Here is a 12,938-nt window from a genome sequence, read left to right on the forward strand (position 1 = left end):
ATATGAATGACCTGAGTTCAAATTTTCATTAATCCACTTATGACTGATGTAACCTTCCTCAACATCACCTCTCTCATCTATAAAACAGGGATACTAACAGCCCCCTTGCAGGTTTATTGCAGGACTTCACTAAAAACTGTGTAAAGCATCTAGTGACTGTTGTCTCTGTCACTCGCTTTTCTGCCACTAGTAACTAAAACAGTGCCTAAAAACTGCCATAGTTCAATAAATACTTATTGAATTAATTGTAGCTGCCATTATCACAAAAAATATAGTTTGGAGAAAATGTTAGAGTAGTTACATAATTTAAAAAATGTTTAATAACACCAGGAAATACAAAGCTGCCTTGAGTCACTATGGAGAAGTGTGAATGTGTGAACACAGGGAAGAGATAGCATATACGGCAGGCTTCATGATTACTTTTCCTCTGATTATGTTTCCAGATTAGTTATCATCGGCCACCAGGAAATGTAAGCAAACATTGGCTGGCAGATTTTTAGCCCTAGGATACAAATCCATGTTTCTTCAGACAAGTCACCTTCTACACTGATCAACAAAACACCTTATCCCACAAAGTCTGCTCTTCCTGTATTAACATTTATGCATGGTGATTTTTCCTCTACAGGCTTTTATTTACTTATCTGTTTCAGCTTTTTTCTTTCTTTGATTTTTTTAACTTTGTAAAATTTGACTTTTGTTTTAAAATCTTACTGTATTTTTACAAACTCACCTTTAAGCCTTTACTTCAGGTATTTTTTTTTTTTTTTTTTTTTTTTTTTTTTTTACTTAGGATTTTACCTCAACAAATGACCTTAGTACAAATCCCTCAATGAGAATCAAGGTGTGTGCCTTGGTTTGGAAAGGAGGGAGTTGAAACTGTGGAAGGCATAGGAATCTGAGAGGCAACTGTGAGCTGCAAGACTCCCTGCAACTCTCTGGGCTTCAGTGTTCTCACCTGTAAAATGAGGATGTGCCAATTAGATGATGTCTGTTAACTCAGCAAAAAATTACAAGATATAATTTTAGAAAAGGAGAGGCGGAGACAAGACTTTATTTCTCCTAAAAGGTTACAGCTTGCCAAGTGGCCAGCCCACAGGCTGGGAAGCATGCCTCTGGCCAAAGCCCAGAGACAGGCACTTTGAAAGAGGAAGAGCTTTATACTGAACAGGTTGGCTCTCTGCACTTCTCTTCCTAGAGAATCTCCTAGCTGGCTCAGCGACTTCAGCTCTCTGCTCAGAAGTCATTTCCTCTGAAAAGTCTTCCCTGCTGACCCTCCTAAAGTAGACCCACCCCTCATTTACTCTTTAATGCCTCATCCTGTTTATTTCCTGCAATTAATTTAACACATGCCTCAATCATTTTGGTAATCTTCCATTTTATACTTGTTTACTGCCTATCTCCCCACATAAGAAAGCAAGCTCCTTGCAGAAAAAGACCTTGTCTGTCTTGCTCACCTGTGTATTCCCAGGGCCTAGTACAGTACCTGCCACATACGAATGATTAAATGACTGAAAGTCAGAGAAGAAAAACCTACAGCCTAAAATATCCAAAGGGAAAGAAAGCTGAGAGCAGTGTATTTCCACCTTAATCTTTCCCTTAAAATCACATAATCTGAGAGCTTGAAATAACCTTTCCACTTTGCAGTTTCAGGTACAATATCAAAAAACACCACCCACTGGTGGTTAATCATATAAGCAAGCTAGGAAAAAAATGGTCATGAAACAAAAAATGTAATGTAGTAAGGTGTTTGCTTAACTTTAAATTTTTATTGGATGTATACTTAATTTATGAGTTTTGAGTAACTAATATTAATTTTAATCTGCATAATACTTTGCAACCTAAAATGCCACATTTTCACTGAAGCATTCAACTGTGCTCCCGAGAAAACACAGCAAGCATTAGACAGGGTCTGGCACACAGCATGCAAAAAGTGTCAATTTCATTATTTTTCCTTATTCTGATTATTAGCAAATCACAATGTGTGAAAGTATGAATGAACTCAGGTCTCCTTTTTCTTCTCAAAAGCTTTCTAACTGACTCTTTTCCTTTTCTTGAGTTGTCACTATACAGATTTTTATACTGGAAAAAAAATCAGAGGCAACAGACCAGCAAAAAAGGATAATTGCCAAGGAAAAATCTAGTAGGACTAAGGTAAAGCCAGGGAATTAGGTGACTCTGCTGCAAAGACACCACCACTCTAGGAAGCACTGCACGAAAAGGGGTAGGACTAGAGGATTAAGGGGTCCCACCAGCAAGAAAATCCCATCTCAACCTGCTGAATGTAATGAGGGTGGGGTTTCTAGCAAGATTCCCCAACCTCAGTCTGGATTAGATTCTCTGAATTTGAAATCAACAGATGGCTTGAATTGCAAGCACTTTTTAAAACAGGAGTGTTATACAAGCATATGTGTTATAAAAGTGTGGCAAAACATCTGTAATTTCCAACACATGTATTAAAAGTGGTATCTTCCAAAATTTGTTTAGAATAGAGAGCATAAAAACTTTTAAGTAAGGTTCTTAATGTAGCTGCTAATAAATCTCTCTTCTCAGATCCCTTGATTTATGTCCAGAATTAGGCCTAGTACAAGGTTACTTGGAAAATACCTAAGAATTGAGGGACTGTTTGCCTTCCATAAGCAGGTAAGGGATGCCATGATACTCAGCTGCAGCCTCACAATTCAGCTAAAGTCTGCTGTTTGGCTTTAGCTTTGTCTTTGTCCTCAGATTTTGGAAGGAAAAGGAACTGAAGCTTGCTTTAAGGTCATTTCTGAGATCAACAAACCTGTCCATGACCTTTGTGACTGAATATTTTGGGATCATAACTAAACATCGATAATAGTTTGGATTCATAGCAAACATCTGCATATTCACTTTGAAATACAGCGAAGCATTCTAAATATGATCTGGATGAAAATCTGTATGTGTTTTATTTATTAAAGTTAAACTGGCCAGGAAAAGATAAGTATTTATCATTGCAATAGTAAAGTGATGCAATAATATATGATGATTTTGGAAGCTGTTCATTTCATTGCATGCCCAAAAATAAAATACTTACAAAGAATCAAATACATGAAAAAAATAAACTGAAATTAATAAAAATCTCAAAAGAAAGTAGGTTGGCCAGCTGTTTCTAAAAATCTATACGGTAATATAAGGAAACAACAAGGATTATATAATAATTCTAATCTTTGTAGAGTTGTTTATAGTACTCTTCATAACATTAAATAAAATGATTTTTAAGATCTGTGTTTAATTTTTAAAGTAATTAAATTTAAGCCAGAAACCTTTAAGGAAGGTCTGTTTGAGAATTTTTCACATCTTTTAAGAATGAATTAAAAGGAGAATTTCAACTCTGTACAGACGTCATTTGGTGATGGTTGTATTTGGCCTTCAAAAAATGTTGATTTTAACATTTGGCCATTTGGCAACTATTCAATACACCTCTAATTCAGTATTTATTCCTGTTTTTAACATTTGAACATTCTCGCCAACTCGCACTTGAAAAAATAAATAAGTGGTTTATTTTCTCCAATTTTGCCCTGAAGGATGACTGGAGATCATGTTGTCAGTGGAGCCCTTTTTGGAGATTAGTAGCACTTTCTACTACTCTTCACCAGCTCTTTAGGTCAGAGGCAAAGGGGAGAGGGTTATATGCAGATGAAAGGCACCCTAGTGTCTCTACTGCATCCTCTGAACCTCTTGTTAACATACCTTACCTGAACAAGACTGTTCTTGCCCAAACCTCCATCTTACAAAATATCTACTAAGAAAAGGGGGCGAGGAAGGCTAGGACGACTCTAACAAGTTATAATATTATAAGATCAAATCCAAAGAGCTGGACTGTTCCTGTGGCCTCTCTTCCTAGGCCTTTGCTTTCAACATCCAACACTTTCAGGCCCTTCCTGTACGAACTGAGCAATGTGCTTCCTCTCATCACATGCCTGTAACTTTCTGGCTGGAGAGATCGAACCGATGTTGGAGACAAATTAAAAAAAAAAAAAGAGCGGAGAAAAAAGGTACAGACACTCAAAGATCATCTGGTTGGCACCTCCCTGAAGGCACATATAATACATTCCAGAAGGAGGGAAGGAAATCCTGGGCGTATGAATGAGATTCTACGGCCTGCGTGGAGCGGCGCTCTGGGCTGCTCCTCCCATCCCCGCATGGAAAGTTAGGCGTTTCTAGCCACATTAATTCATCCTAAAGGAAAAGAGGCGGCAGCGGAGCAACGTGCGCGCGGGGGAAGACACCCGCCCACGCGTGCCTTCGCCAACGCAAAGACGCAGCTCACACCCGTAACCGAGGAAGAGGGAGGCTCCCGCCGCGCTCACTTCCTGCGGGAGAGAGGAAAGACATCTTGCGGCAGGGAGGCCGGTGGCAGTTCCGCCCCTGGACCGGCCGGCAGCGGAGCGCACCCCGCCGCCACCTACGTGGCGCTGCCTGCTCGGGTGGCGCAGCGAGTAAAGGCCACCCCCGCCGTGCCCCAAGGTCCCCGGCCTTCCCCCGGACGCCTGGCCCGGCCCGGGCGAGGGGCGACCGGGGTGAAGCCCGCCGCGCCCCGGGCCCTGCGGCAGGGCGACTCCGGGAGGCACAGGGCGCGCGAGGTGCAGGGGCGCGCAGGCCGCCGCCGGGTCACCCACCTTTCGCACTCTGCGGGCCGTGTAGAGCCCCATGCCGTCCTGAACCCGGGAGGACTTCAGGGAGAACCTGTCCGGCACGTACATGCCCAGCATTTTCCCGGGCGCGGCGGCCGCCGCCTCTCTCAACACCGGCGCTTAGCGCCCGGCAGGCGGCACATCGAAATTTGGGGTGCCAGGGTAGAGGGGAGAAACCGGCAGGGAAGGAGGAAATGGAGTTTTCCTCCCAGAATCCCCACCTCCCTGCCGATTCCAGGATCCCCCGCGGCTCAGCCCCTCCTCGTCCCGGGTCGGGCTCGGCCCGGATCCGTTCCTGCCATTCCTGCTGCGGGGGCGCGGGGGGCGCGGGCCTGGGCGCTCCGGGCGCCGGGACGCCGCTCGCTGATTGGCCCGAAGTTGGCGGCTCTGACCCGCGCCCGGGCGCGAAGCCCGGAGCAGGGCTGACCCCAGGGCCTCAAACCCGGAGGCCCGCGAGCTGCGCGGGCCGTCAGCACCCCTAGCCCCGGCGCGGCGGCGTGCGTTCCCGCCTTTGTCCAGCTCTGGGTTTTCAAACCTTGCCCCGCTGAACCATTACTCCCTGTAGGGGAGTCTCGCTTGCTTCTCTTCAGATGCAAAACGAAATGGACCTTCACACAGCTGGGGCATCCTCCAAAACAACTTTATCAAGTTCCTGACTCTGAAAGCCAGCTTATTGCCGACTACTGAGAACGAACCCTGCGGTCTAGGAAATTTCCGTGCTTCTCACATTTGAGTTATGCGTCTTTGCTTTTTTTCACGTTTGTTGCAGAGGCTAGAACTTAATAAGGGATCGCAAAGTATGTTGATTAACGTACGGAAAAATATGTTGCAAACAATTTAATGTTTTAAGCACTAGAAACTAGATATTTTATGGTAACATAACCTCTGGGAAGTTCTTATACTTCTCAAGGTACAATATTCCTGAGACCTCCCTTGCTTGATAATCATTAGACCTATTACGGATTTTCAGACATACGGAAGTGGGTTTGTGGGAGACAGGAGGGGACACCCAAACAATAGGATCTGGTGTCACAACAATGCAATAAAGTCACAAGTCTTGTTTTAGTGTTTTTAATAAGCTGTTAGGCTGTGCAGTGTGCCCAGGACCTTTAAAAGCCTGTTCCATCCTTCAAAGTGATCCTGGGGTCATCTACTCATTTCTCTTGATATTTATGGTAATTTTCTACTCTAGGGTCTTTTCTTGGAAACCATTTGATGTTCTTAATTGATGTTCTCATAAACCATTAAAAGCACACACAAAAGTTTGACAAAATTATAGACTACACACACACGCCATGGAAACGATTCCTGTTTCTGCAGGAAACCCTTGGAACATAGTTCCTAAGCAGATTTTTTTTTTTTTTTTTTTTTTTTTTTTTTTTTTTTTTTTTTTTTTGACAGGGTCTAGCTATGTCTCCCAGGTTGATCTTGAACTCCTGGGCTCAAGAGGAGTTGATCCTCCGGCGGCGTTGGCCTCCTGAAGTGCTGGGATTACACACTTGAGCTACCACACCCGGCCCCTATGTAGATTTTGATTCAAGTTTGGAAAAAGGTTTAAAAAACAAGAACAAAAGGCATTATGGGAAAAAAAAATCATGTAGTGGCAATATTAGGAGACTTTAAGGAACACAGTAAATGATGACATGATCCTCTTTCTAAGAAATGTAAGTTTAGCTTTCACAGCAGGGAGAGGAACACTTAGCCGCTCTGTGAGTTTTGATACCTTTGACTTGCCATGGAAGATCTCTAACTTCTCTAGGGGAAAATAAATCAATAAAAACAAAAACTCTCTTTTGGGGGAATTGGGAGTTCCATGGCCTTGAAAAATAGGTGTTCATTAAATATGTCTTGAATGAAAGTCACTTCTGAGGCTGATCTGAGATGTTCAAAAATTCTATGGTGAGCCTAGAATTTACTTGACTTTTTGTTGTGCTTCTGGACTAAGTAGGTTTTCCAGGGTTCCTTAGAACCAGGGCTGAAACCATGCCAGACCAGATCCACTGGGCCCACAGTCCAGAAGGTGGGGCCCTGGCATTTTCCTGGAGCATTCAGCTCTCTGTCAAACACAGGCTTCCAGCCACCCTTAAGCCATTCAGGGCTCTCAGTCAAATGCTCTGCCACTGTCTCTTTGGGCACGAGAATTTCCACAGCTTTTGATCGCTGGAGAGGAAAACGTTTTTTGGTTTTAGTCTGAAACAATCCTTATTTAGGGATCCTTATTTAGGCATATCTCTCAAATATTTGGTTGCATGCTGTCTTTCTGGGGAGCAAGGCTGCAGCCTTGAGAATGCCCCTCTCTGAATGTAGGCTTCTTTACTAATTAGAAAATGGTGAAAGTATATAAATAAAATTTTAAAGATAAATCTGAAATCAATAAGATGAGAAACTTTCCAAATATTTTATGAAGCTTGGTCAGATATTTTTGTTACAATTGACACATTCAGTGTATTTCATTAAAGCATGCAATGTTCTTTTTTATCTATTTAATGGAGTGTTCTGAAGATCTACTAACTAAAACATGGGAACTAGCAATAAAAAGTTCTTAATAATAAGTTCCATTACAACACACAAAAAGGATACATGTTTGCCAAATCAAAATGCACAGTATTGACCGGATATTTGATTTTGAAGCCTGTAAGACAGTGGTAGTACAATGAGTCATTTCTTAAAACTTTAAAAGCTAGAAAGCGACCTTTCAATATTATCTTTGAAAAACGGGAAATTAAAAGTCTGCTTTATATCAGGAGTTTAAATCCAGTCTTTAAAAAATAAATAACAAAATCAAAAAATTGATATTAAAGTACTACCATGCACCTGATTTACTTATTCTAGAAAATATTGTACTGTCTTGACAAACAAGAAATTATTCAAAATACATTGTTCCTTACTTTCAGATTTGCTTTTGGAGGAATCTTTTTCATTGATATGTCTAAAGCAAGCTCTAGTTATTGCATTTAAACGTATGTACTTGAGTGGGCCTTGTTTTTAGGGAAGACTTGAATTATGACTGTATATTAATTAATTATTTTACCATACTGTCAGTATTTATACATACTGTCAAACTCTTTTAATTGTGCCTTGGTTATTGATGACTGATTCCAAGCACCACGGTAGACTAAAAGCCTGATTGATAGAAAAAAAAATAATAATAACCTGAAACATATTTGTCTTCAGTTTTCAGAGAACCAGAGGGCTTGTAATAATTGAATATAAAACCAAGTTTCCAGAGCAGAAAAGAATAAAGATTTAGTTGGTGTGATTAAAAAAAAAAGTTTGTTAAAATAAAATGGAGAGTAACGGTGTCAGATTCTTGCTCTTAAAACATCTATCCTCAGCATTGATTCTACAATAGCAACAGCACCATGAAAAGATGTCCCTGAAACCTAAAAAAGTGTGAACATTAAATTTTTCTTAATGTCTTGAGTTTTGGAAAGGTACCATACACTTGTATGTGGTACCAAAAAAGAATCATAAATTTTAACTAGAAGAAAACTGAAGGTTGTTGTGACTAAATTGAGTAACATTATGCTACAGTTTGGATGTGTCCCTCAAAAGTTAACGTGTAGGAAATTTAATTCCCATAGCAACGGTGTTGGGAGGCAAGGCCTAACAAGAGGTAATTGGTCATGAAGGCAGAGCCGTCGTGAATGAATTAATGTCATTACCACAGGAGAGCGTTAGTTATCTAGAAAGTGGGTTGTTATAAAAGCAAGCTTAACCCCATTTCCTCTCTGTGTCTCTAGAGCTTGCTTCTGTCTTCTGTCCTTCTGCCAAGAAATAACCCTTGCCAGATGCCAGTCGTAGGCTCTTGAACTTCCCAGACACCAAAACCATGAGCCAAATAATTTTTTTCTTTTTTTCAAGACTAGAAACTAGGTCTTACTCGGTCTGCAGGCTGGAGTGCAGTGGTATGATCATAGCTCTCTGCAGCCTCCAACTCCTGGTTTCGCAATCCTCCAGCCTCAGTCTTCCAAGTAGCTGGGACTATAGGTGCATATGACTGTGCTCAGCTAATTATCTTATTTTATTTTATTTTATTTTATTTTATTTTATTTTATTTATTTCATTGGTATAGATGGAGTCTCACTTCGTTTCCCAGGCTGGTCTCAAACGCCTGGCTTTGAGTGATCCTCCAGTCTCAGCCTTCCAAAGTTCTGGGATTATAAGCATGAGTCACCATGCCTGGCCCCAAATTTCTTTTCTTTATAATTTAACCAATCTGTGGTATTCTGTTATAGGAGAAGAGAACAGACTAAGACAGAAAATTGGGACCAAGAAGTGGAGTTATTGCTGTTATAAATACTTGAAATTGTGCAAGCAGCTTTGGAATTCGGTAATGAGTAGAGGCTACAAGAATTTGGAGGAGCAAGCAAGAAAAGGTACATATTGCCATGAACAGAGCATGAAGGACAATTCTGATGAAGGCTTAGAAAAAGATCCCAGAATTAGGAAAGTCTAAATCTTCCTAAAGATGTTGAGAAAAATATAGACAGTAACAGTCATTCTGACAAGTTCCAGACAAAAATGGGGAACAAGGTATTGGAAACTGGAATAAAGACCATTCTTGTTATAAGATAGCAAAGACCTTGGCTGAATTATGCCTATGTCCTAAGACTTTATGGAATGCAGAACTTAAAAGTGATGAACTTGGATATATGGTGGAAGAAATATCAAAGCAGTGAGCCATTCAGACTTCTGTCTGGCTACTTTTAACTACATGCAGTGAGATATGAGAGCAAAGGTATTAACTAATTTAAAGGGAAGCAGAGTGAAAAGATTTGGAAAATTTGCATCTTGGCCAGATAAAAACTGAAAAGCCTGTTCAGGAGAGAACACTAAGGGTGTGGATGGTGACCATTTGTTAAAGAGGTTAATATGAATAAAGGGAGCCAGGTGCTACTCATCAAGACAATGGGAAAAGATCCTGCAAGCATTTCAGAGATCTTCCAGGCTAACCCTGCCAACACAGATCCAATGCTGTAGGAGGGCAGAATGGTTTTGAGCAATGGGCCCTGAGTGCCCTCCATGGGCTTGCCACCCAGAGCCACCTCACGTATCTGCTCCATCCATTTCATTACAGTGCTCCTCAGACACCCTAGGTGTGACTTGACCTGTCACTCCAGAAGATTCAAGTGGCAAATCTTAGTGGCATCCACATGATGTTAAGTCTGCAGGTGTCCAGAATGCAAGAGCTGTAGGGGCATGATTTTCTCCATCTAGATTTCAAAGGATGTTGCATACGGCCTTTGGAGACCCAGACAGAGACTTGTCACAGGGCAGAGCTGCCAAAGAGAGCCCCCACCAGGGCAATGCCTAATGAAGCTGTGGAAGTGGGACTGCCACCAAGACCCCAGAACTACAGAGCCAACAGCATACATCATCAACCCAAGAGAGCTGAGTCATGGGCTGAGCCCAGCAAAGCTGTGGGGCTGTGGCTAACCAAGGCCATGGTGGCCCAATCCCTACATCAGTGTGCTCAGGATGTGGGATATAGAGTCAAAGGAGATTGTTCTCTGGCTTTATGACATAATGCTCTCTGTTGGGTTTTGGGCTTACTTGGGACCTCTTATTTCTTCTTGCCTATTTATCCCTTTTGGAATGAGAATTTCTGTCTAATGCCTGTCTCACCATTGTATTTTGGAAATAGATTTTACAGGCCCACATCTGGAAGGAATTTGCCTCAAGGTGAATCATGCTGTAAGTCTCATCCATATCTGATTTAGATGAGACTTTGGACTTTAGATTTTTGAGTTACTGCTGGAATTAGTTAAGGCTTTGGGGGCCACTGGGATGGAATGAATGTATTTTGCACTGTGAAAAGTATATATATTTGGGGGGCCATGGGTGGAATGCTATGGTTTGAATATTTCATGTGTTGGAAAGTTAATTTTCAACGCAACAGTGTTGGCAGGTGGGGCCTAATAAGAGGTTAATTGGGCCATGAGGGCAGACCCCTCATGAATGGATTAATGTCATTTTCCTAGTAATGGGATACTTTTTCTGAGGGTAAATTATTATAAAAGTGAGTTTGGCCAATTTGCTGTCTGTCTCACATGCTTGCTTCCACCTTCTACCCTTCTACCATGGGGGGACCCTCACCAGATGCCAGTGCAATGCTTAAACTTCCCAGCTTCCAGAATTGTGAACCGAATGAAATTATTTTCATTATAAATTACCCAGGTTACAGCAACAAAACATGAACTAAGACACATTATAAAAAGAAAAGCTGAAGGATAAATTAGTAGTCATCTCACCCAACAGGCAGTGCTATTCCTGGAGCAGAGTATGGAAAATTAACAGAAAGCCAAAGAAACGTGAAAGAAACCAAGGTTAAGGTTCCAGGTACTGAGTGTCTAGTACATGCCAGAAAGCAGACTAGGTTCTTTATATCTACTATCTTAAAGCCCTAGCAGCCTTACCAAAGTTCCTACAAGAAGAAAGTGGAAGCTTCCTTTGGTGGAGCCTATACAACAGCTTTGGTGAAGCATATACTCAGCAGGGATTCTAGAAGAAGGTTGTGGTCAGCTGAGAAGTTCCCATGAGATAAGTGCTATCCAATAGAACAAAAACGCCTTAAATATATGTACAGTTGACCTTCGAACAACACAGGGGTTACAGATGCCAACGCCGATGCAGTGAAAAATCTGAGTATAACTTTTGACCCTTCAAAACACAATTACTAAGAGCCTACTGTTGACCAGAAGCCTTATTAGAAACAATTAACACATACTTTGTATGTTATACATGTTATATATTGAATTATTACAATAAAGTAAGATGGAGAAAAGAAAATGTTATTAAGAAAATCATAAGGAAGAGAAAACATATTTCCATTGGAAGTGGATCATCATAAAGCTCTTCATTTTCTCTTCATTTTCATTGCCTTCACATTGGGAAGGCTGAGGAGAAGGAAGAGAAGGGGTTGGTCTTGCTGTCTCAGGGGTGGTAGGAGTGGAAGAAATTCCATGTATATGGACCTATGCAATTCAAACTCATGTTTTTCAAGGATCAACTGTGTGTGTGTGTGTGTGTGAGAGAGAGAGAGAGAGAGAGAGAAAGAGAGAGAGAAAAAGAGAGATGGGGAGTGCCTTTAATATCAGCTTCCAATGAGCCAACTTCTGACTATAGAGCCCTAAAAAATACATACTTTCAAATCCTATTGTAAGGTTTCAGCTGGGACAAATAGCAAATATTTCTAGAAGTATTGAACTCCTTTTTTTGGTCTTTTTTTAATAAACAAAAGGTATCTCTCAGATGACTCAGAACTGAAACCAATAAGCCTTTTATGACTTAATCATGGATGCCAAAGATGTCCTCAAAATAAGATGCAAAAAGATATAACCCTCCCATGATCCAGAACCATTCTCAAAGATAGCCAAAAGAAACAGAGACACATATAACACCCCCACACCCAAGAGCTAGCAATAATCAGTATATTAGCCAAAAAGGGATGCAGTCCACATTTCTGCCTGGCCATATTCTTGGGGCCTCCATCCTGAAGTTGGCTGCCTGCAATGCAAAACCAATAAGTCATGCACCTCTGACAGCCAGAAAGTCAAGCCAAGTTTTCAGAGGAAAAAAAAAAAAAGACAAAAAGGAAAGCAATAGCTGTTTCTGAAGAGAAAAGATCAGTAACTAATGGGTACCCCAATCCAAATTTAACCAGAGTCATTATCTCACTATCCAAACAAGTAATTCATCTGCTAATCTAAATTTGGAAAGGAAGGAACGAGAAGAAATTTCTACCTTCATCTCTCAACTAGGCATTTCAGATAGAGATCTGAGAGAGGTGACCTTGGTAAGAATTCTTACCTCTCTCCAGCACTTGTCATTTTTCCCAGGATCTCACCTGCAATCTCCAGAACCAGTGGGGTGTCCCGGCCATCTCCTTCTGGCCACCAGAAACTGGGGAATGAAAAATTATTTGTTCCTTGCTCATCCCTGAGGCCCCATAACAAAAGACCAATTATTAAAAAAGACAGACAAGTTTATTTAATAACTTTTATGTGACACAGGAGCCTTCATAAAGAAATGACTCAAAGAAACAGGTAAATTTGCGTGTTTTTTATGCTAGATTTGATGAAGAAGTGGACAGTTGTGGAGAAATAAAATTGGACAAAAGGGGTATGAGCTAACAGTGATAAACTTGGGGACTTAGCAAGGCCTGTGCGTTCAGATTCTTCTCTGTGTCCACGTATCTTCAGAGATAAGGATGTTCTTTTCCTCCAGATATAGGGAGGGTACCTCTGAAATGAGGGTCTTATAATCTTTTTCCAGGGAAGA

The 12,938-nt window shown here is 41.2% G+C and overlaps 1 protein-coding gene and 1 long non-coding RNA gene across 7 annotated transcripts in view; one reads left to right on the top strand and one right to left on the bottom strand.

Moving 5' to 3' along the window:
* Positions 1 to 5,207, bottom strand: part of PRDM5 (PR/SET domain 5) — a 230,660-nt gene extending 225,453 nt beyond the window's left edge. For 2 of the 6 annotated variants that reach the window (XR_010112017.1, XM_063603886.1), the window contains exon 1: positions 4,641 to 5,205. Coding sequence is in view for 5 of the 6 variants with exons in the window: in XM_063603886.1 (XP_063459956.1) it covers positions 4,641 to 4,733 (93 nt within the window). In the remaining variant the exon portion in view is untranslated. Of the gene's footprint in view, positions 1 to 4,640 lie in introns of all 6 variants that reach the window. The other 4 variants (XM_034959083.3, XM_034959084.3, XM_063603885.1 and 1 more) reach the window with 4 other exon arrangements.
* A 101-nt stretch (positions 5,208 to 5,308) lies between these two features.
* Positions 5,309 to 10,691, top strand: LOC134730285 (uncharacterized). Its single transcript, XR_010112018.1, has 2 exons — positions 5,309 to 5,452; positions 8,894 to 10,691. It is a non-coding gene; the product is annotated as an uncharacterized LOC134730285 (long non-coding RNA).
* The last annotated feature ends 2,247 nt before the right edge of the window (positions 10,692 to 12,938 follow it).

Source organism: Pan paniscus, chromosome 3 (genome assembly GCF_029289425.2).
Source record: "Pan paniscus chromosome 3, NHGRI_mPanPan1-v2.0_pri, whole genome shotgun sequence".
In the NCBI taxonomy this organism is placed as follows: domain Eukaryota; kingdom Metazoa; phylum Chordata; class Mammalia; order Primates; family Hominidae; genus Pan; species Pan paniscus.